Here is a 23,135-nt window from a genome sequence, read left to right as displayed (position 1 = left end):
GGCTGTCCACGCTGAGACACGGCTGAAAGGTTATTTCTACCAAGACAGTTCTCTAGAAACTTCCCTGCTGCAGCTGCAAGCAGTTCAAAGCGTGATTGTTTGTGTCCTTGGTAACTGCAGCTAAAGAGCCCAAAGCACAGGAAGCCACAGATCGAATCGATTTGGGGGCTGGCAGCACAGAGCCACCACAGCTGCCAGCGTGCCCAGAGTCCCACGGGCACCAGGGGCATGGAAGGGCTCCAAAGATTCATCTGCTATCCATGGTGGGCACCCATGGGTGGCTGAGGGATGGAGAGACCCCACTGCAGCTTTGGCTGTGTCACCAGGGGCCAGGGAGTCCCTCTAGCAGGACAGAGGCAGATGATGGAGCATCTTACAATAAGTGTCTGTGTTAGAAACTTCCCATCCTTGCACGATTTCTTCCATCAAATACAGGAATGAAAAACGGATTTCATGGAATTTTCTGAGCTGGAAGGGACCTGTGAGGATCATGGAGTCCAACTCCTCCTGAATGGCCCATACAGGGATTGAATCAAAGCAGCCCCCCGGAGAAAGGCTTAGAACTGGTTTTCTTACATGCAGGTCAGACACAGAAACAGTGCCAAAGACAGGAAAAGCCACAGGAGCTGAACTGCAGAAACCCCTGGATGAGGGAGAAAGATGGAAAACAAGACCTACACTAAGGAGGGCAAGACACCCAGAAATGCTCTAGCCCAGCCTTTTTACCTGGCAACCCACCCACAGACTCAACCTGTCGCTGTGGGAAACCTCAGGAGTGGTCTGACAACATGCAAATCAAAGTTTACTGGCCAGGAAAAACACCCAGAAGAAATCAAGTTTAAAATCTACTGAAAGATCTGGATTTGGGGTACAGAAAATCAGTTTGCTCTTATTGAATTTACAGAATAATTTTAGTGTAATCACATAATCACTCCCCTTCTTTCTTTCCAGCTCAAGTCCCATTTAAATCTTTTGGTTTCTTTCCAAACTGCTGAAAGATGGAAAGTTAATTTAAAACATAAAAATAACCCATATTCTGAACACAATGCCATTAAGCTACAGCAAACAAAATATCTCATTGTACACAGAGTCACTTCACGAATGTCAGGAAAAATGAAAATATATCTCTTTTAAGTTACTTCAAAACAAGCTTTGTTTGTTTTGCTTTGCTTTTTAACAAATTAGCTGGACAGGAAAATAAAATACTGCATTAAAGAAAGTTTTCTAAAGAAGACAAGGAGGAAGATCTGACAATCCTGTTTATTCATAATGGGCACTGACTCAGGACATTTGTAGCCCAGAAAAAAGTACATACACTAGCTAATGATAAAGCTATTAAAAAGATACTATTAAAATGAAATAGACTTGTCTATATATGTACAATTTCCATTGATATTAATAAAGATATTAAGAAAACCTCGAAGTACTATGAACTGTGGAACTATGCCCAAGGCTTTGAGTGCAAATGAGCTAAGACAGAGCACACACACTGCAGAACTGTTCTGTATTATCAGGGAGTGCTCTAAACCACCCTGGGAGCTCTTTTGTACCTCCAGTTTGTTTCCATGGAGTTTGCAAGGTCCTTCTAGGTGAGGAGTTGAGGAAATCTGCCCCAGTTTGAGTGATGAGTCATTGAATGACATCTCTTGGTCACATGAATTCCTGACGTTTTAGAGGAACCGTGGCATGAACTGTGACTAAACTGGGCACACAGGGCTACACCCAGTGGGATTATTTACTGCTAACGTGGGCAGCATGAAACTTGGAGAATGTGTGTAATTGTTGGTAATAACAACTGCTTTCAAGGCTAAAAGGAGTATACAGAGTAGGGATGCACACAAGTCCTGGATAAGCTTGCCTAGAGCTGCCATCTATGTCCATCAGTCTCACAGGAATCATAACCAGCCCACTTCTGCAGGACAAAATACCAGTATTACCAAGAGATCATTGGTCTAAAATTCAGACACAGTTGCTGGCTTATTCAGTAGGCTTTAGGCATCCACAAACAAAAAGAATAACCACAATTGTAGTCAAGAGTTCTGCCCTGAAGCACAAAACAAGGCCACGGGCTCTAACTCCTGTTATTGGCACTATGTGGTGGGCAAACCCAAGGGTACAGGATTCCCAGCAACAGGGTATCTAAAAAATCTGATTCCACAATGTTTGAGCAGATTCAAGTGAAAGGCACAATTTGCTCTCGTTACCTTGAGCAATGATACAAAGTTCTGGTTTATTTTGCTTTTTTGTGATGAAAGAAATGATTTTTCACAAATACAAAAATCAGTATAACTGAAGATTATTTTGGGAACAGTCTAAGATGCAGTTCCCTACATTGTATGGGCATAGAAGGGGTAGGGAATGAATCCTGTGAACTGACAGTCTCAAATGGGCCTTTGCTTAGCTGTGATAACACCCGAGGAGTGTTATTGATCTGGGAGACAGAGAGACCTGAAACTACTCTGTCTCAGTGTGGAGCAGTGACAGTGGGAATCATTGAGACATTTGGAAGCTGTCAATGTGACTGCAGCAAGCCCCAGTGTAACAGAACCACACAGAACTATGTTCTTGCTGAGAAGAATAAACAGGAGAAGTAATTTTCTAGTCCAGCGCCGTGTCCACGCTATAAACCTTTGTTAACTCTTGAAGGAGGGCAAAGTTATATGGAGGTTCTTACTGGGCCGAGTGAGAGTCCCCCCACTGTGATGACTCAGTACAGCTGCCTCCCCTCCTCAGGGTCCCCTGGGCAGCTTCCAGCCCTCCAGGCTCAATTTGAGTGACTAATGCTAAGCTGGGGCAGGAACAGTCCATTCCCATCAGGGCAGATGGCTGCAACTGCTTCATTAGCTGTTAAGCAGAGGATAGAGGAGAGCCCAGCACTACCTATCTACTGCTGGCAGAGGCTACAAATAACCACACAGCACATGCAGACATCGTGCAAGCAGCCAGAAAAATATCCACATTGAGAAAAGCCAAGATATTCTTCTGGCATGAAAATGCACAGTGGTGACAGATGAAATAATTGCAGTTGAAGCAAACCCCCAGCTTGATCCCAAATAAAGACTGCTTAAATATATCGTCTTTTGGCTAAGAAGTAAAAGTCACTTGGAGCATCAAAGTATAAAAATATTCTGTCTGCAAACAGCAACTCAGAGTGTGTGTGAAGGGAAAAGGCAGTTCTGAGCTCTGTCAGACCTTTGGTGAGAGCAGCAGCATGGCATTGCATCTTTCTCAGACTGAGGGAAGGAATGCAGAATAATATATTAAATATTTATAGCTCTGTGCTGGGTATTGCTCAGTGAATAATTGCTGCTTGGCACAGTTTCTTCCCATGAACTGGCAGCACACGGAAGAAAGGGAAACCTGTTCAGTGCGGGTTGATGCTGTGATACTCCACATGCCCACATACAAAAGAGGACCAAATTATTTCCTTATATTCCAAAGTGCAGGTTCACCAAATGGAAATATTTACCCTTGCTTGAGGATGGTCTGACTTTGGATGCCAGTCTCAGTGCTCCATTTGGTGGGTAAGCCCAAAGCTTCTAATCCCAACAGGCAAAAAGAAGGTGACAGAAGGGTCATACTCAACCAGGACAACCCCCTCCCTCAGAAACAAAACTGGAAATAATATTCCAGCCATTACACTGGCTATCAAAGAAAATTATCCCTTCATATCCCTTGGCAGAGATCTGCCAAGCCATCAGGGAGGCCACATCATTCCCAAAAGACCCCAGAAGGAACCCAGTGACGGTCAGTTCAGCATTCGTTCTGTCACACAGTCCTGATCTCCCAAACAAATGGCCCTAAGGAAACAAGCTGTGGGAAATTCCAATTTCAATATCATGGACCAGGAACTAATGAAGAGCCTGGTCTCCTCCCAGCAAGCAGGAGGAATCTGATGGAGCTATGGCTGGAAGCTCTGCTGTAACGTCTGCAGCATCGTTTATCAGCCGTGCACCCGTGTCCTGCCTTAATTAGTGCAGTCAAGGCATTGTCAGGCCCCAGAGGCAGGGCAGCAGCTCATCATTCCTTTCTCCTACTCCCACAGCCTTGGCACTGCCAGGGGACACTGCCAGACCAGGAGCTGGCCCGGAACGTGCCGAATTCTGACCCACTGTCTCCAGCGAGTCACTGCCGTGTCACAGCTCTGCTCTCTGGGCATGCACTGCCATCCGAAACCAGGTCTGATGCAGAGGCAGGAGCTCCCAGGGAAGCTGCAGCACCTCTGGCAGCTGCACTCACACACATCCAGTTCAGAAAACCTGTCTGGCTGTAGATCTAAAAGTAGAACAGCCCAACTCCAGAGGGTTCCGCAGAATTGTGGGGGAAGCAGGACACGGTGAAACATCCCTCACTTGATACTAGTCTTTGGGAGAAACCCTGAAAACACAGTTCAGGTTCAGCCTTTCTTTTGGACAGACAATTTAATAGCTCTGCTGACAGCACTGGCACTGCTCACCTATGGAAAGGCAGCTTCACAGGGAAGGATCTTAAAGAATACCAAGGAAATTCCTGCTTCTAATTTCCTCTTCTCGCACATTTTGTTCCAAATATTTTAATGAACCATTTAGACAAGAAAGTACCTAAACACATGTTTAATGCTGCTCTTGGAAATAAAAAGCTTTCCTTGCCTGGGGCTTGAATGATTTCCATTCCTAATGCTGGGAATGCTCTAGATCCCTTGTTGGGTCTAGAGCACTCCCAACATTGGGAATGGAAACCAGCTCCAAGTTGGAAGCTCATGTTGCCTGTCCTCAGAACACAGCTCCTGTTCCCAGGTTCCTAACACAGAAGGGTGCCCAAACACTCATTTTTACAACATACTTTCTAAATCAAAACATAATCCCAGTATCTCAAAGAGATTTTAAATCTATAAGAAAAGCAGCGTCTAGGAAACAAAGCCAGCCCAACATGATCCTAAAAGCCAGGCTAGCAAGCTCAGCTGGCTTCATTAGTTTCAGAACTGTGCAAAAATAAAATTGAATTTCTGTGCAGAGACAGCAGAATTATATTAAATAAAACCCAGTTTGTGCTTGCAAAGTTGGGGCCTGCATTCCTAGAGGAATTCCTAGAGGCCTGCAGGAGTAACAACAGGGGGACTTGGAGAAGTTTCTTTTTCAAGAAATGATCTAATTTCTGTGAAAATGTTACTAGAAAAAATAATTTTAAAAAACTGCCACCAACTCGATTATCTCCAGCAGTAACAGCTAAAGATTCATGGCCCTGCTGTCCAAGAGTTCACTGCTGTGTCACAGACTCTCACCCCCCGTGTCTGCCTTGTCCAGCCTTCTGCTGGGTTTTCCAAAGGAGCTGGAAGTCCCCCAGCCCTGAACCCTGAGAAAAATTAGCTTTATCAGGGGATGACAACAAGCAGTTTAGAATTTATTATCTGCTGACCATCTCATCAGCATTGTTTTTTAAGGTGCTGTCTTGCCAGAGGAACTGATTTCATGTTCAAATATTGCAGTGATATGGTTTTGGCTTTGTTAGAAGTAAAGCCCATCATTTAAATTACACTTATTCCCAGAGTTACACAAAGATCAGATGTTTATTAACAAGCTTCACTCCTATTTGCAGCTCAAGTTTAGAACCATGAAAACAAAACCAAGCCGTACATCCGACGTGGGAATTGAGGTTTTCCAAAGAAGGAAGAAAAAACCTGATGTGAGAGCAGCAGCCAATTGTATATAACTGAGTTTGGAGACATTAAAGCTTCCAGATCCATGTTTAATCCCCTGTGAGGCCAAGGTCCAGCCTGCTAATGTAATCTCAGAACAGAAGTGTTTGAAAATGTCTTGTTCAACAACATGGTTGGACAAACTTACTCTCCCCTAAAAGTTCTCATTTGTGTCCCTGGCCTTTCCCTCTTTTGTTTGTGTATCATGTGCAAAGAAAGTGATGTTTATGAAAGCCATACATCTGAAAACACGTTCACAATATGGGTAAGGTTCCTTGATTACTGTGAATTAAGCACTTACTGTAACCCAGTTAGGCCAACTGCTGTCTTAGGAGTGACCGCTCCCCACAGTGGGAGCAAAACGAATCACTTCCATCACAGCCCAGCAGCCTCAGGACAGACAAAGAACACTCTGAACAAGCCCCCATACCAGTATCCACCCAGGAACCACACAGACCCCAGTTCTCCAAGGATTCTTGCATGGCATTCGAGATCACCTGACTGAAAAATAACAGCAAACAAGGGCTGTTGAGTAAACCTAAACCAGATGTGTAATTTAAAACATGTTTGAATATCATGTGTCCTTTTGCAGGCTCCAGTGTTACCACTGTCCTCCTGGACCAGCTGGGAGCAGCTCTGTGCAAGTGATGCAGTGGAGAATAAAATCCTCATCAGGCTGGATACGAAAAGGAGCACACACAAAACCTTACACCCTAAAAACAGAGACTTATGACTTCATAGTTTAAAACAGGGACTATTTCTGTTGGGTGTACCTGCTGCACGTGTATGTAAGAACATTCTGACAGCTCCCAGCCCGACAGACCTGCTGGCACAGGAGTGCACCTCAGGAGTGGCTCGGGGACAGGCTTCACTTCACTCTTCCTGTTGGTTAACAGGGTCGAGGTTTGGTTCTCACCTTCCCATCAGCAGCCCTTACATCCCCAGTGAGTGCTGAGACAGCCCATGCATTTCCACATGCTGCAATCTGCATCCTGGGAGTGCACACGGACAGGGAAAACAGGGGCTGGAAGGGGAGCCTCACTCCCCTGCACAGCTCCAGGGGCTGGAACAGGAGCCTGACTGCCCTGCACAGCTCCAGGGGCTGGAGCAGGAGCCTGACTGCCCTGCACAGCTCCAGGGGCTGGAGCAGGAGCCTGACTGCCCTGCACAGCTCCAGGGGCTGGAACAGGAGCCTGACTGCCCTGCACAGCTCCAGGGGCAGCAGGAGCCCCAGGCTGCACTGCCAGGAGCCCATTTATCACGTACCATGACAAAGCCATTCGTTCCTGTAGCTCTCCAGAACCATCAGCATTACAATTTCAGAATCCATCTGACTCTCAGCCTGTTTCAACACATCCCCTTGCAATCAATGACTATTTCCCTGCGTGCTGGGGGTGTTTTTCTGTCATCACCCAGCATTTCACAGAAGCAGCAGATTACAGGATACTCTGGATCAATGAGCATCACCCTTTTGTTTCCCAGGAAATGTACAGAATTACATATGCTGTTAAGTGGATTCAAAGACCTACAATCCATATGCTGTTACCCTATTATTCAGTAAAGCTGCATCTATTACCTTAATTCCATCATTTCTGAAAAGAAAAATTGACAGAGATATTTCAGATAAGCAGATTTAATGATTTAAATTCTAGTGCACTGTATCAGTCTGTCAGAGGTTACGATGCTTCTTTTAAACACAGAAAATCACCCTTTTATCACCACACATGCACAGTCAATATTTCAGTGATCCTACTCCTCTGTAGGCTCAAACCTACCAACTGAAAACAGGGTTAGATTTTTTAAAAGCATCATTGTTTTCTGGGAGCAAAGGCTTACAAACCTGAGTTAAATAACATGCTATTAGCAAACTAGCAGAGAATCCAAAAACAAACCCAACTGGAGCTACATCAGCAGGTCTGACAAAACAACAAAAAGTGGGGTTAGTGGTGTGTGTGCTGAGAGCAGGATGGGGAACTACACAGGACTTCCTCAACAGAAAGGAAGCAGGATTTTTCAGCTAACTGGCAGTTTACTTTTATCTATTTACTCTAACAATAATTTCCACTCCCCTGCCTTTTCATACTAAAAGGAGTTGAAACCACGAGAAGATGACCACACACTTTACATGACTTCAGAGTTCACAAGTGCTTCCCATATTCACCCTCAGCTCCAAACAGTATTTACAGCAGAACAGTTCAGAGGGCCTTTGTACACAGGGGAACTAGTGCAGCTCCAATGAAACCCCCGAAATCAGAATAGGCAGTCCCAGAAGCATTTGAGAGGGCCAAAGGTCCTGGCTGCCCTCTGGATGCAGCTGGAGGTGTTTAGAGACCAATCCTACCTGGAAATTGCTGTATGCGTGTGCATACATGTATATATATATACACAATGCTGAAATTGTTTGGAAAAGCCCTCAAAACAAAAAGAATATGAAAGGAAAATGTCAAAGTAAGCTTTAAATTAGTCTTCCCCTTCTTCAATTCTACCCAAAGACCATTTCACCATTTAACTCTTCCATACCAGAGAATCAGACTGAACAAACACCAGCAGGAACTTGCCCATCTGGCTGGAGGAGGCACCACTTCATTCCCACTTTGAGCCTCCACAAGCTCCAAATTTTACCACTCCAGTTTTGACAGATAAAGCATGGAGATCTTGCACGGAGATTAACAAAAACTGCCTCCCAAATTTTTCTACTCCTGGCTAAGCTTTCTGCAGGTGGACTGAGTGCTGTGGCTGAGACAAGTGTCTCATGGAACATGAAAGCCAAGCTCAGCGTTCATTTGGCCTCATCTGGAATGAGGTGACGGGCTTCCTGCTGCTCCACTACACACCTAAACCTTTGCCTCCCCTCTTGGCTCTTTGATCATCCATAAGTCTCTGATGAAAAACATCAAATGAGCTGACAATGCCTATTACTCAGTTGTTTTCTGTTTTAAAAGCAATGGCTCTTCCCTTGCCTTAGCACGGAGCATTTTCTAGCCTTGAAGCACTGAACTAACCTAACCAAGGACTGTCCATGTCTCCCTTGGAATCCAGTATGGATATATTTTCATTGAGCTGCCCAAAATCAACAAGGAAGACAATTTTAGAAGATCTTTCACTAATAAAGTCTGGTTATAAAGCAGAAGACGTCCTCATGTGCTTCTGAAATGCTCAGCGTGGAGAGCTCCTCAGTTCCATGCTGGAGGCACCAGCAGCACTCTGGTGGCTTCCAGGGGCAGCTGAGAGCTGAGAGCTCCCCCACTAACAAAGAACAAAGCAAAATGGCTTTAATCAGACACCCCGTGACCCACAGCAAACAAACTTGTTTGTCAGAAACATCTGCTCCACCCAGGAGTGGGGGAGCTGCCCGTGCTGCCCCGTGTCAGACACGGCACCTGATTAATAACTCTGCTCGTAGGGTGACAAAGGAAAACTATTTAAGTAACATTTCCTGATGGAGATTAATTATCTTACTACACCGGCCCCTGGCAAAATCTTGTCACAAAATAGCAATTACAACTAATTGAATTCTCCATAAAGATGAATTTAATTGAAGAGAGCAAGATGGATTTCAAGACTATCTCATTTTCAGGTGTGCAATGCTCCAGTGATTGGCTTGGGGGAAAAAAAATTCGGAGCTGAATGAAACGTGACATAATTTCTTTAGGGAAAAAATGCTTATATTAATGGGTCATAAACTGGGTTGATTTTAGGCATTTGTTCTATGAATGCATCAGCCAAAGATCACCAAAGGCCAAAGAGCATACAAATAACATAGAAAAAAAAAAAAAGCAAAATATCTGAATGGGTAGGGAACAAAAAAGACTTGCTTGAAACACTGGAAATTAGAAAGGGACATATTTTGCATTATATTGTGTACAAATTTTCACTTGAATATGGAAAGTAAACATAAATCAAAGAAATGGCCTTTGGTTATTTGAACTTCCAGCTTCTCAGCTTGTTTAGCAAATATAGATAAATATTTTCAAATTTTCTCAAATCTCACCCCCCAACTCTAAAGGGAAAACAGCAACACCTGTGTTTTACAGAACTGACCCAGGGGACCCATGAAGGGCAAATAAAGGTGTTGGCTGAGCACAAAGGAGGGGCCATACTCATCAGGGGCTTTGAAACTCCCCCCTGGATTAGCATCTTTGTTTCAGAGAAGCTTTAACGAGTACCCCATGTTTGCTATGCACTTACTGTGGAACCCAAAACATGTTGGATTGGGATTGGAGCAACCTGGTTCTAGTGGAGGATGGAACTGAGGTTGGAACTAGGGGGTGGAACTGGATGATTTTTAAGGTCCCTTCAACCACAAACCATTCAGTGGTTCTGTATTTTGTTCTGATATCTGCACAGCTCCCCTTTCCTCCTGACCCTGTAGCATTCTGTTGCTAAAAACAAACATAACTTGCTCTGAGTCCCTCCCAACCCCACGAAGGTCCCCAAGGTCTCCTCGGAGGGTCAGTGACCGGCTGTCCCCGGGTCACAGGGAGGGAGTGGGATGGCAGCAGGGCTGAGTCACCAAAGGTCAGCCAGTAGCTGAGAGCAGGAGGCTGGGCTGGATCCAGACATAGCCAGAAAAACTCTCCCTGAACTCATTAATGACATTTTTTCTCCTCGTGGATGGGCTCAGTGAAGTTCTGTCTCTCTTTCTCTCTCAGTTTTTGTCAGCCCACCAGAGCGAGTGATCCCTGAGCCCAGCGAGGAGCTGGACCCTACGAGCACACTGGGGGGACTCTGCCCTCACCAGAGCCCCTCTGCCTTTGCCAGGAGGGCAGAGTGTCCTTCCCAGAGCAGCAGGGGGGAAGGGGGATAATCCCCCACTGCTGTTCAGCCGAGTCACTCCAGGCTCTGAGTGTGATCAGCCCCGGACAGGTCCAGCCCTGCCCTGAGCAGCTGCTGCAGTTTGTGGAGTCCACAGAAAATGGGAAACCCACCTGAAGCACAGAATCTTTACAGTAGGAAAAGACCTCCCAGATCACCAAGTCCAACCTTTGCCTGAATCCCCCCACGCCCACTAAACCATATCATGAAAAATGAGAGAAAAGGTTCAGAAACCAAACACCTTGTAGACACAGGTGTGATACACTTAACTATTACAAATGACTTCAGTAGAGGTAGAATAGTAAAACTAGAATTTCTGCTGCTTTGACAGCAGAAACACCTATCCAGCAGTATTGAAATTCATATAATCATAGTTTTGTGCCTTTCAAAAATAGTAATTATCAATTTCTTTATTTGAAAACCTACTACACATCACTGATGGATCAGCTTCTTGTCAAAACCTGCTGGAGCCTGGGAGAGGTGTTGCTGTTATGTTTGTCTTGTTCTCATACTCCTTCCTAGACACCCATCAGACAGTGGGATGTGAAACACCCCACGTGGTTTCCATGGATTGTCAAACACACACCTTCCCTGGGACATCTTGTGCTCGAGAAAGGTGGAGGCAGAGCAAACTGCACAGGCAAACAGGGAATAATTATAACATTTCTAAACAACATTTAGGATAATAATTATAAAACACAGAGACACCAGTGACTGCAGGGGATGCTGGCATATATATCCATGTATCCCATCTCCAGTGTCACAGAGTGCAAAAGCACATCCAGCTGGTTTCCTCCCTCGTTTTCATCTGCAGCTTCATGGACCGACCCATGGATGTCGGGAGTGATTTCCCGGGAAAGCCCTGGCTCAGGCAGCATTGGAGCTCCCTCTAGCAGCCATGCCGGGACACAGCCAATTCCCGGGAACCCCAGCAACCCACCACACTCAATCCCGGGACAACGCGAACAAAGCCAGAACTGCCCCCGACGCTGGTAGATATATTTTTGGAGTTATATTTCCTGAAAGTCCCTGCTCCGTTTCAGTACTTGAGGTGAAAAAAGACTTCGTGCTGCACTTTAAAATGGTCAGTTTGGCAAATGAATATCCCACCGGGGGAGTGGCCCCTCAGCAAAGCTGTGGGTGGGGGGTTAGAGGGGTCTCAGCCTTTTCAGGCAGTGACTTGTGAGCAGCCAGGTCCCCTCCTCTTGCCAATGACCTCAAATGCAGTGTCAGTGCTGCTCCATCCCGATGGCACCTGCTCATGGGAGGAGCTTCCTCAGCCACAAATTATTATATAATTCAAACTCATGATGAATCTGGAGTTGCTTGGAATGGTGGCAATCCATATTCCACGGCACAGCTGGAGGCTTGGCTAAGGAAACATCTCAAAACCTTGACTGCATTCATGTTTGAGATCTACACCCTTCTACATTTTTCAGGGAGTTATTGCTTCTCCTCACATTACATAATACTTTGTTTCAGCTACTAAAGATCTACTTTGGGAGATGAATCTCTTAATTTATCATAGTTGAATTGGTTTGTTGGTGGTGGTTGTTTTTTTTTTTTTGCTTCATCTAGTGGTGCATAAAAATCCAGCCCAAAGTGTCCACACACGCTGCTCTGAGCTGTTTTAATGAGCTCCCACAATGAGTTACAGAGAGGAAATAATACATGTGCAGAAAATAACAGCAAAACTGAAGTCTCACCTACCCATTTTAGGCAAATCCCCCTAAGAGCTGAATGTGTTTGCAAAGGGGAACTCCACATTGCAGAAGAAAACCAGAACAGCCTGATCCTAAGCGGTGCAAGTGCCAAAAGGTGCCAAAGGAGAAATTCCCCAACTGAATTTCCCCAAAGCGGCAGCTTTTCTTCAGTCCTGTGAGTTCATGGAAGAAGAAAATGGGTCCATAAAAATAATAAAATGGCATTTCTACTTCACCTTCCATACCAGGAAGCACAATAAGATAGTCTTCACTTTTCACAGAAACAGTGCATATTCATTGAGGAATCAGAAGAAAAAGGGAATTTTTCTGCTGGTACCTTTCTCTGTTTTATAAAAACATGCAGCATTTAGGTCATTACTTCTAACTCTGGTTAACTAAGACAGCCCCTACCAGGCTCTACTGCTAAACCCTGAGATTCACAGCATGTTTTATTTAGCCAGACATCATTTATTTAAACAGGAAAATGTTTACTTCTGCATTTCTGACTTCCAGAGCCTCAGAGAAGGTCAGCTGCTCTCTGTGCTCCACCAAGAGTAAATGCCACAATTTAATGATACTATGGCTACAAACTCAAAGTGTTTCAAATGCCAGCAACTCCTAATGACACCATTTACCCTTAATTGGAAAACTACTGGATAGAAAACACCCCCTGGTAGTGTCCTGGAAGAGCCAATAACACTGGTCAGGCTTTGACTTCATTTTCTCCTGAGACACATCATTAACCACAGCCACATTTAGGATAATCAAGTGCTGCCTCTTAGAGGAAAAAGGGCTGGCACCCGGAGTTGGGGGGTTAATCTGCCTGGTTAAACAGCAGTCCTGCTTCTTTGTTTCCCTTTACACACACAGATAATACATAGTTATTGAAAGATTGGACAAATCTTCCCCTCTGGAAGGGAATAATTATAGTGCTCCAGAGTTCAGTACACTGAGGAGAGAGAGTTAATCACTGTTTACATCTGGGAGGAGATAAGCAAGTCAAAATATCAGAAATTCCTACTGTTTCTATCTTTGGGAAGCAACTCAGAGAAACTCCTAATTATAAAGGCCCAAATTGTGAGAAACAGTCAGACATTTCAGTGGTTACCCTGCTTAGTAAACATCAGCTCCCTTCCAGGGATACAGTTAACTCCACTAATTCACTACACAATTTTTTGCATAAATTGTTCTAAAATTTTACAGCGGGAGTGAAAGTTCTTCAGGTACATTGTAATAAAAAGTGATGAAGAAACACGTGAAACTCCAGAATATTCAATAGCAAAGAACAGCAGCAGCCATATAGTGTTTGTGGTCTGCAGTGAGCACAAAGGATGTAGAGAAACCTGCAGAATCATGAAGGCAGATTATCCTTCCGCAAGCAAATCCTTCCCAGGCCTGGGACACTGCACAGTCAAAGCCAAGGCAAGCACAAGAAAACATTTCACAGGAAGGACAGAGACAGTAGATCAAATCTAACACAAAAGCAAATAACCTGTATTCTGTTTTTATATGGATTCCTTTGGGGGGACGAAAGCACATTGTACAGAATGGGAGTGAGCCTCAAGCTGCCTTCACAGTTCTTCCCCCCTTGATCCTGATGATTCTCCTTTTATCCAATCCTCAAAGCCACAGACACCTACAAATACATACCTGCTTTTCACCCTACATCAAGCCACTCTGCCTTTCCACGAGCTCCAGACAGTGTGGAGCAGTATTTTAACTCATGACAGCCACAAAGACGTCAGAGCCTTTTTTCCCCCTCCCAGCCTTTCTTTCTTGCAATCCTCAGGGTAGGCAATGCCACTGCACAGGAACTGTTCTCTGTGTATGTACTTGGACTGTTTCAGTTTGGAAGATCCAACCAGCAGAAATTCTCCAGTTGTTTTAGAGGATGTGTCTGGAAAGACTGTAATCAACAAAGTGCCTTTTGGGCAGTGGGAGCTTGGCCACCCGTGGCCATGCTCTCATTTACCCAGTCAGTCTGCACAATTCCAAGTTCATTCCTTCAATGACAACCTTGTGCAGAGCTTTGGGAAAAGTATTGTCATTGATTACGCAACAGAAGTTCATGAGCAATGATCTGGGGCTTTGCTGCTGCTGCACACAAGCCTTGCACAAACAAGGCCAAAGAAATGAGAACACAGAGCTCAGGGTGTGACCAGTCCTGGTGAGAGGATCTGCTGCAACACAGGTGTGCTGGTTCCTCAGAACAATCACAAGGCAAAGAAAGAAGGGTTAATCTCTGTATGGTAACAGCCATAAAATGTCACGTGGTGGTGTTTGCCCAACCTTGAAATGAACTGTTAACACAGCCTAACACAGCTCCTGGGGAACAGCTGCCCTCCCACCCCACATCCCCAGCCTTTGGGGGGAAGGAATCCCCTTAGTCTGTGCCCTTCACACCACACAGTCACTTACAGACAGGAACAAAACTCACAGTGCACTCCAAGACTTATGGAACTGTTTATTTTAGTTCAAAATAAACTGTGCATTTCAGGTATTTGTTTACAGCTGGAGTGTGTTCTCAGCACTGGACAGGAGGAAGAGCTGTAGAAAGGCATGGACAGGAGATCAGTGAGGGCACAAACTGTGCCTTCTGCATTACCCAGAGTGACAGGACAGAATCCTATGGCATCCATGCAAGTGCCAGTCCATACACACCAGTAAGAGAGGAGAGGAGAGCTGGGCTATACAGGTGGAGCACTGCCTGCACACTCAGCAGCTTCGCTGTTATCTTGAGGATGGGCTACTAGACCCCGAAGGTGGACAGCAGAACTGGTGCAGAACATTATCTTCCCTGCCAAGGAAGGGAGGGGGCAAGAAAGAAGAGAGACAGAGGAACAGAATCACAGGGAACAGCATTAGGAAAGTTAAGCTTGAGATTTTCCTGGGTTTGTTTTTAAATCCACAAATACTGTCACTTGTTTGTAAGTACCACCCAATTAACCATTTCCATCTGAGGCAGGACTTCCAGCACAGGGAAGAACAGCCCAACGAGCTTGGTCAACTCTGAAGAGTTAACTCTGGGGCAAAAGCTGGTTTGAAAGGGCAATCTCTGCTTTTCCCTTAAGAAGACTCCCATTGTGCACACCCAGCCTGCGGTGGCCATGGCTCCTTTATTTTTAACATGCTTAAAACTTTCCACAGGTATTTTCACTGCCCACATTCCACTGAAAATGCAGAACATTCCCCTTCTGTGGGTGATTTACACACAGAAATATTGGTTACTGGCTGAACTTCCCACCTCCCCCCGCCCTCTCCTCGGGTAGAAGGAAGAGCTCTGTCTCCATGAGGGGTTGCCAGCATCATGAATGGTGCTACAAAGCAGGAGCAGTTTGGAATACCTACATCTGTAATGCTATACAGTGCTTTATGGCAGGTGGAGGGAGGGATGCTGGCTTGGCAGGAGGCTGCAGCGAGGCCACTTCTGAACCAGAACAACCACGAGGGGCCATTTCCTTTAAACTAAAGAACAAGCTAAAGGAGGAGGATGGAAAGGAACACAGTGAAGGAGGAAAAACAAGAGAATCCAAAAAAACAAAGAGTAAGTTTCATGCTATTCTGGCAGCTCCTGATTGTGCTCCAACCGCTTGTTGTGCAGGGACACAATTCCCTGTTTGTACATCCCTACATCACGTAGGCATCAAGTGGAAAATTACAAGTATTCCTATAATTATGCCAGCTTTCCTTTGCCATAGGGCGTGAGCACAGATGCCTTATATAATCAGCTGAACCTCACACTGACTTAGGGTGGGATTTGGGCACAGTTTGGCTCTGCTTTGCTCTGTCCATCTGTATTTTGCCTCTCTGTGTTGCTGGTCTGAGTGATGTTGCTCTCACTCCTTTGCTCAGTTTGAAAAAAAATCTTGTCAAGCTTTTAAATCTCTGTATATTCTGAAGAGAGGCTCGAGGGCTTAAATGTGCTGAGTTACACAGCAGGGCAATTGCTATTCACTTAGAAATTAGATTCCTATTCAACTTTTTTTGGCACAGAATATCAATAAATATTTATATCAATAGTACAAAGGATTCTGAAGTGCAGCTACAGCTTCACCTGTGACTAATCATTGGGAAGCTCCCACAGGACCAGGGAGTGGTGTGGGATGTCTCTACAGATGCTTCCATGAAGGACATGTGAAGTACTTCCTTTGTGTCTAAGCCTGGGGAAGGGTCCAGTGCTCATCAGTGGGAAAAAAAATAAAGCGAGGGTTTCAAAGTACCACATTTATCTGTAAGGAGGTATTTTTCATTTCAGGAATCTAAGCAAAAAGTTCTCTCAGTTTTCTCTGGCTATGTCTGGTGTGCAAGAATTCCCACTGTGCTCTTGGGAAGACTTAAAAAACCAAGTTACTCTAATACAAGGTAGAAGCATCTGTCAGCTTGGGATCATTGGAGGATAAGCCTCTCTGTTAACCAGTTATGGTGGCAAAACAACTCCAATGCCTACCAGGGGCTCAGACTAAAAAGAAATAGCACAATCAATCCTTCTATCATTGTCCATACAGTGGTTTGTTGCATGTAAACCAACATTACCTGGTGAAACAAAGATTCCACATTAAAATTTCGCACAAGTACAGTATTTTCAGAACGATGGTTTTACCTCCCAGAGGTGCTGATTAAACATTAAGCAGGCAGAGACTGCAAGAAAATGATGGGATTTCTTTGGTACTATAACATCCTTTGCATTATCTTTTTGTTTTCACAGGTTTCACTGGGGAAAAAAAAAAAAGAAAAGAAAAATCTCTAGCTTCGCGATTTTAAAAATGGTCTTTGGACATGATAAGGGCGTCTAATTTCAGATTAGAAGGATGGAAGGTAAAGCAGATGGAGAAAGGAATGAGTGACAGCCAACATGTCATGCAAATGAGAACAAGGAAATCATAGTTACAAATAAACACGAGATGAAAAGATGCTCAGACAGCAGTGGTGAGCAAATCTGTCCATGGTTGGAGTTGCATTTATCACCTATTCCATGTCCATCCACAGAATACAGACAGGAATGACTGTACATCCCCAAGCACGAGCACTTTCCTCCTGCAATCCTGCTGGGTGGGTTCCTGTGGAACAGCCACACCTCAACATCCCACAGCTACAGCACAGTAGGGCTGCAGGGCATAAAAAACCAAACCAACCAAAAACCCCAACCCCCAATTTCAGCAGAGTGGGGACCATCTCCAAGGGTGGGCTGACCTGTCCTGAGACTGGGAATGAGCCCTGCACCCCCAGGAGGGTGTGACCAGCTGAGGAACTGGAAGGCTGAGGTGACACTGCAGCTCTCAGTGCACGGGGGGTGTGACTGGGATGAGGAACCTCCCACCTGCCCAGACGGGCTGAAGTTCTGCCTGAAGGTTGTTTAAAGATGTGTCTTGAACCACAGACTGGTTTGGGTTGTAAGGGACCTTAAAGCCCATCCAGTGTTACCCCTGCTAGGGGCAGGGACACCTTCCACTAGCCCAGGTTGCTCCAGCCTGGCCTTGGACACTTCCAGGGATGGGGCAGCCACAGCTTCTCTGGGCAACCTGTGCCAGGGCCTGCCCACCCTCACAGGGGAGAATTTCTTCCTAATATCCAATCTAAACCTACTCTCAGTCTGAAGCCATAGAAGATTTGTTTAGAAAATGCTGGGAACAGACCATCCTTCAAACAAGAAGCAGAGGTGATTAAATTCCTGTTCTCTGGATGCCGTTATATCTCTGGGCTTTACTTTGCTCAGATTCCAGCTGTGAGGCCACTGAGATGATAATGAAGTCTGGATCAAGCAACTGAAGTACAGGACTACATGGATTTCTACTTCTGGAAGCCTCTCCAGGGTGTGCCACCATTTCCTTACCAGATGCAAAACCTGTATTCAAATGATCCCAACAAATCCAGAGCAGCTTGTGGAATTTGCAGCCTCAAACTAGAGGACGTTGTTTTTAAACCTCTGCTTTGGGAGGCAGGAAGGGAAAGGGAGTCAGAGAAGCCAAGTTCCAGCCTTTACTGGTATATTTTTTAATTTCCAAACAAAAATAACCCAAAAAGAGCAAGCAGAGGAGGCATATGGGCTAACTGGAACCCAGACAAATATCTAGCTGGAAGTATGCTCAGGCTTCCCTAGAATTTTCTTGTAATAGGAGAATGCAAGATAACTTGTATTATTTCTATTTTGAGCATTGTAAAATGAGCGGGCCAGGGATTACTGCGATAGCTACAGTTATTAAAAATGCATTATTTCCCTGTTAACAATTCAAAACAGATGCCAAAGATCGTCTCGACTAGAAATAAAACTGCTGGAGTGACTAAAATATCCAGCAATTAGCTAACAGCAAATCAGAGATGCTCCAGATTTCACTGTAGTGCATTCATTAATTGCTTCTTTCAGAGCAAATTTAATTTTTAATTCTGGGCTACAAAATTATCCCTCTGCGTATTTTCTAAATAAAACCTCAAAACTGAAGCTCGACCAAAGCATCCACGTCTGTTGGTTTTGTTTCTAATGATTTCTATTTATAAATTGATAAATGGGAAGAATAAAAGCTAAATTTAATGCTATTAAGTGTATGTGGAAATGCAAAGCCCAATCTTGTTAGCGCTCTAGGAGCTCATTTTCATTCACAGCAACAGGATCCCCACATACAGGTCCTGTACAAAACCAGGTGCATGATTTGCACTTGCCTCAGAGATTCCAGTTGTGGGGATGTCAGTTTGGACAGAACAGTTTCAGAAATTTTAATTAGTGGTAAACTAAAGCAATTCCTGCCATGTGACAGCCCAGCTTTAATACACCACCACACCTGGGAGCAGGACACTCCCTGGGATGGCACTGACATCACTGCAGAATTTGAAAGTAAAGCCTAGAAAATAAACTTACAGCTCTTTTTTTTGTCTTCCCAAGAACAGAGTGCTTCAGGATGGTGGATAATTTGTGTTGGAAGGGACTTCTGGAGGTATGAGTGGTGCAGTCCCTGCTCAGAGCAGGGCTAACCACAGCCAGCTGCTCCTGCTGGGCCCAGTTGAACTGAGCATCACTGAAGACACAGATAGCTCTTCCTCTCCTGGCCTCTGATCTGGTGTTTGACCACGATCAGGGTCAAATTCCCCTCTCTCCCTGCCTTGTATCTAACTGGAATTTTCCTTACTGCAGTCTGTTTTGGTTGCCTCTTGCCTCATCCTCTCCTAGAAGAGACTGGCTACACCTTTTCCATATTTTCCTATTCACGGGATCATGGAATGGTTCGGGTTGGAAGGGACCTTCAAGATCATCCAGTCCCACCCCCTGCCATGGGCAGGGACACCTCCCACCAGCCCAGGTTGCTCCAAGCCCCTCCAACCTGGCCTTGGACACTTCCAGGGATGGGGCAGCCACAGCTTCTCTGGGCAACCTGTGCCAGGGCCTCCCCACCCTCACAGGGAACAATTTCTTCCCAATATTCCATCTAAACCTGCTCTCCTTCCATTTGAATCCATTCCCCCTTGTCAACAGGACAACCCCAATTTAGGAGTTGACTACAGCATCAGCCCTGAGACTTCTCCAGGGAAAAGCCCCTGTTCCCTCAGCTCTCCTCCCTTGTAGGTACTCTGCCCACAGACACCTTGGTGAGCCTTTGCTGGGCTTGCTCCAGTATCCTGATGTCCTTCAAAAAGCCAGTTGCTCCACAGGAGGTTTCACAAGTGGTGACAGAAGGAGGCAATCACAGAATCACAGATTCATCAGGGTTGGAAAAGCCCTCTGAGATCAAGTCCAACCATTCCCGCAGCACTGCCAAGGCCACCACTAACCCATGTCCCCAAGTGCCACAGCTTTTAAATCCCTGCAGGGTTGGGGACTCCACCACTGCCCTGGGCAGCTCTGCCAGGGCTGGACAGCCCTTTCCTTGAAGAAATGTTCCCTAATATCCAACCTAAACCTCCCCCGGTTCATCTTGTCCCATCACTTGTTACCTGGGAGCAGAGCCCGACCCCCACCTGGTCCACCCTCCTGTCAGGGAGCTGTAGAGAGTGAAAAGGTCCCCTTGAACCTAAACTTCCTGGAGAGCAAACAAGGCCAATGATGAGTTCCTTCCCACCCCTCAATCCTGAAACAAGAGCTGAAGATCTTATGGCACCTTTTTGGGCGCTCTAAAAACGGCACGTGCTTTACACACCCAGACACACTCCGGGCACTTCTGTGTTCACTGCACAAGGAGAGAAAGGCAAAAAAAGCTAGAGAAGTGAAGGATTTTTTAAGCACAAAGTTATGCTGCTTTATAAGCTTTAATTCCAGAAGAAATACTACTGATAAAAATAATAACCTACGTGGAGCAAGACATTGAGACTTTCCAGAAAAAACCAGGTGGTTTTCCCATCAACATCCTTGTAGGAAGATCCTTAAAATTAAAGCACTATAAACTAAGGACAGAGGAAAACGAAAAACCTCATTAAAAAGCAAGCAGGGAATCTAACAGTGTTCAGGCCCTGCTCCTCACCAAAGGAATATTCAGTTGGCTCACAACTCAACTATGGATTCACTATCACCAAATAAACCAAGAGCTCTGATGGGAGGGAAAAAACAGACACACATAAAGAGATGCTGCAACATAAAACACCAGGATGAATCCAAGCATGCATGGTTACAGAAAACTAAGGGATGAAATATTCAAACCAGAAATATGTTTATGCATTTACAGATTTAGGATTCATTGCTTGTTTTTGTCTTTCCTTGTCACCAGTGCAAAACGATTTGATTTTTCAGCACCAGGCTTTCAATGTTTTGATATTAATATTATTCATGAGCTGGCAATTATCAGTAAGTTAATCACTAATAGCAAAAGTAAAAATTAAAAGACAATGTTTTTCATGGCATGCACAATTTCTTAACAGTTTTCACATTTCCAGTTACTTAGATTAGCTGCCCTTTGATGCTTCTGTAAGATGTTAAAATAAACACTGGCACTGCCAAGGAATTGTACTACGAGGTGTAATTGCTGCTCTCCACACTTGATCAAAGAGAACACAGAGGAAAGGCATCGGTGTTAAAGCATTATGAGCTGGAAAACATATTTTTGATATATTCAGGGCAGACTCTGCTTGGCATCAAGGGCCTGTATGTGTTTTAAAAGCCCTTAATTCCCTCAAATGAAAGGGCAGTGCTGAGCCCTGTGCAGGTCCATGCCTTTAACCTTCCCAGTGCCACAACACATGGATTCTGGCAGGAGGTATTCAGGGCTTAAAAAAAAGTGTTGCTCAGAACAACACCAATATCCTACACAAGTTACATATAAATATTTCAATATATTTGTTATGTGAGAACTAAACCTACAGTAGCTTCTCCCTACCTTTCTGAATCTAGGGGGATGTGCCTCTTTAGGTACATGACACTCCTTTTACTGTATAATTCCAGAGTGCCTGGGAGAAGGAGTCACTAGAGTGATAGTTCAATTCAGAACTACCCTACAAGATGTTAAAAGTATTGGGGATTTTTTCCAATATGCCTTTTTTTTTTCTCTCTTTAAAACTTCCACCACTATTGCCTGTCTCATGTCAAATGGTAACATCAGATCTCTCTCCAAAAATCAGAAGTGGGCGGTCCATGTCTACTCTTACCTGTACTCTGAGTGTGTGGCAGGGACAGCTAGCTGGGAATGGTACAATGGAGCTGGACAGCAAAACTGGTGCAGAGTATTTAAAGACCTACGACACAAGGAAAAACACAAAGTCAAACCACCAAGTGTTTAGAAAGGGGCTTGTGAGGAAAAGGCGGGTGCTAAGAGGTGTATTGGAAACTCATGGTGAGGTTGAATGAAATTTGATGTACAGCTGTCAATTGTGAATGCCAGGAAATCCAGGGGAGTGTTTGCCAGGTTGGAAATGCACACACTGAAGGGACGGGGATGAGCTGTCGCAATGAGGAGCCCGGGTTTGGTTGCAAGACTAAGATCAAATGCCAATTGAAGACTTTGGTTTTGCCTCGCCACGTGGAATGAAGGCAAAAAACCCAGAAACATGGGATAGTCTGGGCTGGAAGGGACCCACAAGGATCATCATGTCCAACTCTTCAGTGAAAGGCCCATACAGGGATCAAACCCAACACTGAGGGTTGGAATTCCCATGGAAATGAAGCTTCAGACTTCCTTACTCTGCACCAGTCAAGCTGTTCCTCTGTCAATGGAATTACAGACACAGTGCTCTGACATGAGGAGGGAGAATGCAATGGACATGGACACAAGCTTTCTTCAAGCCCAGCAATTACAAACATATTGCAATACACCACTGGAAAATGGGAAAGAATCCAAGTTTCACCCCCTTTTAAACAATATTCTGAACTGTGCAATACAAGTTTAATTGCTGTCATTTGTTCAAAGCATGGAAAAAAAATAAAAAAGAAGCTTTACAACACAAAGATATTCTGCCCCCCCCAGATCGTTTAGGTTTGTATTGTTTAATTGAAAACAAAGAAGAGTTGCAAAACAGGACAAGGTATTGCATCTGAAGGAAAGCTCAGAAAATCTTTAAGCAACACACAGCACATATCTCTGCATTTCTGGTGTTTGTGCCAGGAAACTTTAAACAAGGGTTTAGCACAGATAGGCCTCCATGACAAATCCACCTAATCAAATTTCTTAAGACACAGCATTCTTCTAGGAAATCATAAAAAAAGAATCAATATCTCCTTGCTCTTTGAGTGGGGACCTACAGAAGAAGTAGCCATTAAACTGAAAATCCTCATTTAACAACTTGTAAGCATCCAACCTGACTGTTAACAGAGGATGTGTGTATGTGCACAGAAATGCACTTTCCCCCCCCCTCATCTTTTGCTTGGTGTCTTGACAGAGGCTCCAGAAGATTGATTTTGATTCTTCTGCATCCTTGAGGCTTAAAGTGAACCCTGTGAGGTCACTTTCTTATAAGATCAAACAGAGTGGTTAAGCAAAAAGAAGCCAGGCTTTGTTCAGGAAGGAGTCAGTTACTAATCCTTTGGAAAAAAA

The 23,135-nt window shown here is 44.7% G+C and overlaps 1 protein-coding gene across 8 annotated transcripts in view; it reads right to left on the bottom strand.

Annotated features, from left to right (window-relative positions):
• IQSEC1 (IQ motif and Sec7 domain ArfGEF 1) overlaps positions 1–23,135 on the bottom strand; it is a 336,618-nt gene that overhangs the window by 154,834 nt on the left and 158,649 nt on the right. For 4 of the 8 annotated variants that reach the window (XM_039384585.1, XM_039384590.1, XM_039384582.1 and 1 more), the window contains one exon: positions 21,754–21,840. The exons of the other annotated variants lie outside the window; for them this stretch is intronic. In XM_039384585.1, the coding sequence (XP_039240519.1) occupies positions 21,754–21,840 (87 nt within the window). The remainder of the gene's footprint in view (positions 1–21,753; positions 21,841–23,135) is intronic. 8 annotated transcript variants of the gene reach the window in all.

Source organism: Pipra filicauda, unplaced genomic scaffold, assembly GCF_003945595.2.
Source record: "Pipra filicauda isolate LSUMZ 115617 unplaced genomic scaffold, ASM394559v2 scaffold360_size730234_pilon, whole genome shotgun sequence".
Lineage (NCBI taxonomy): Eukaryota > Metazoa > Chordata > Aves > Passeriformes > Pipridae > Pipra > Pipra filicauda.
Note: the sequence above shows the minus strand (reverse complement) of the source record. Positions and strands in the feature narration are given on the sequence as shown.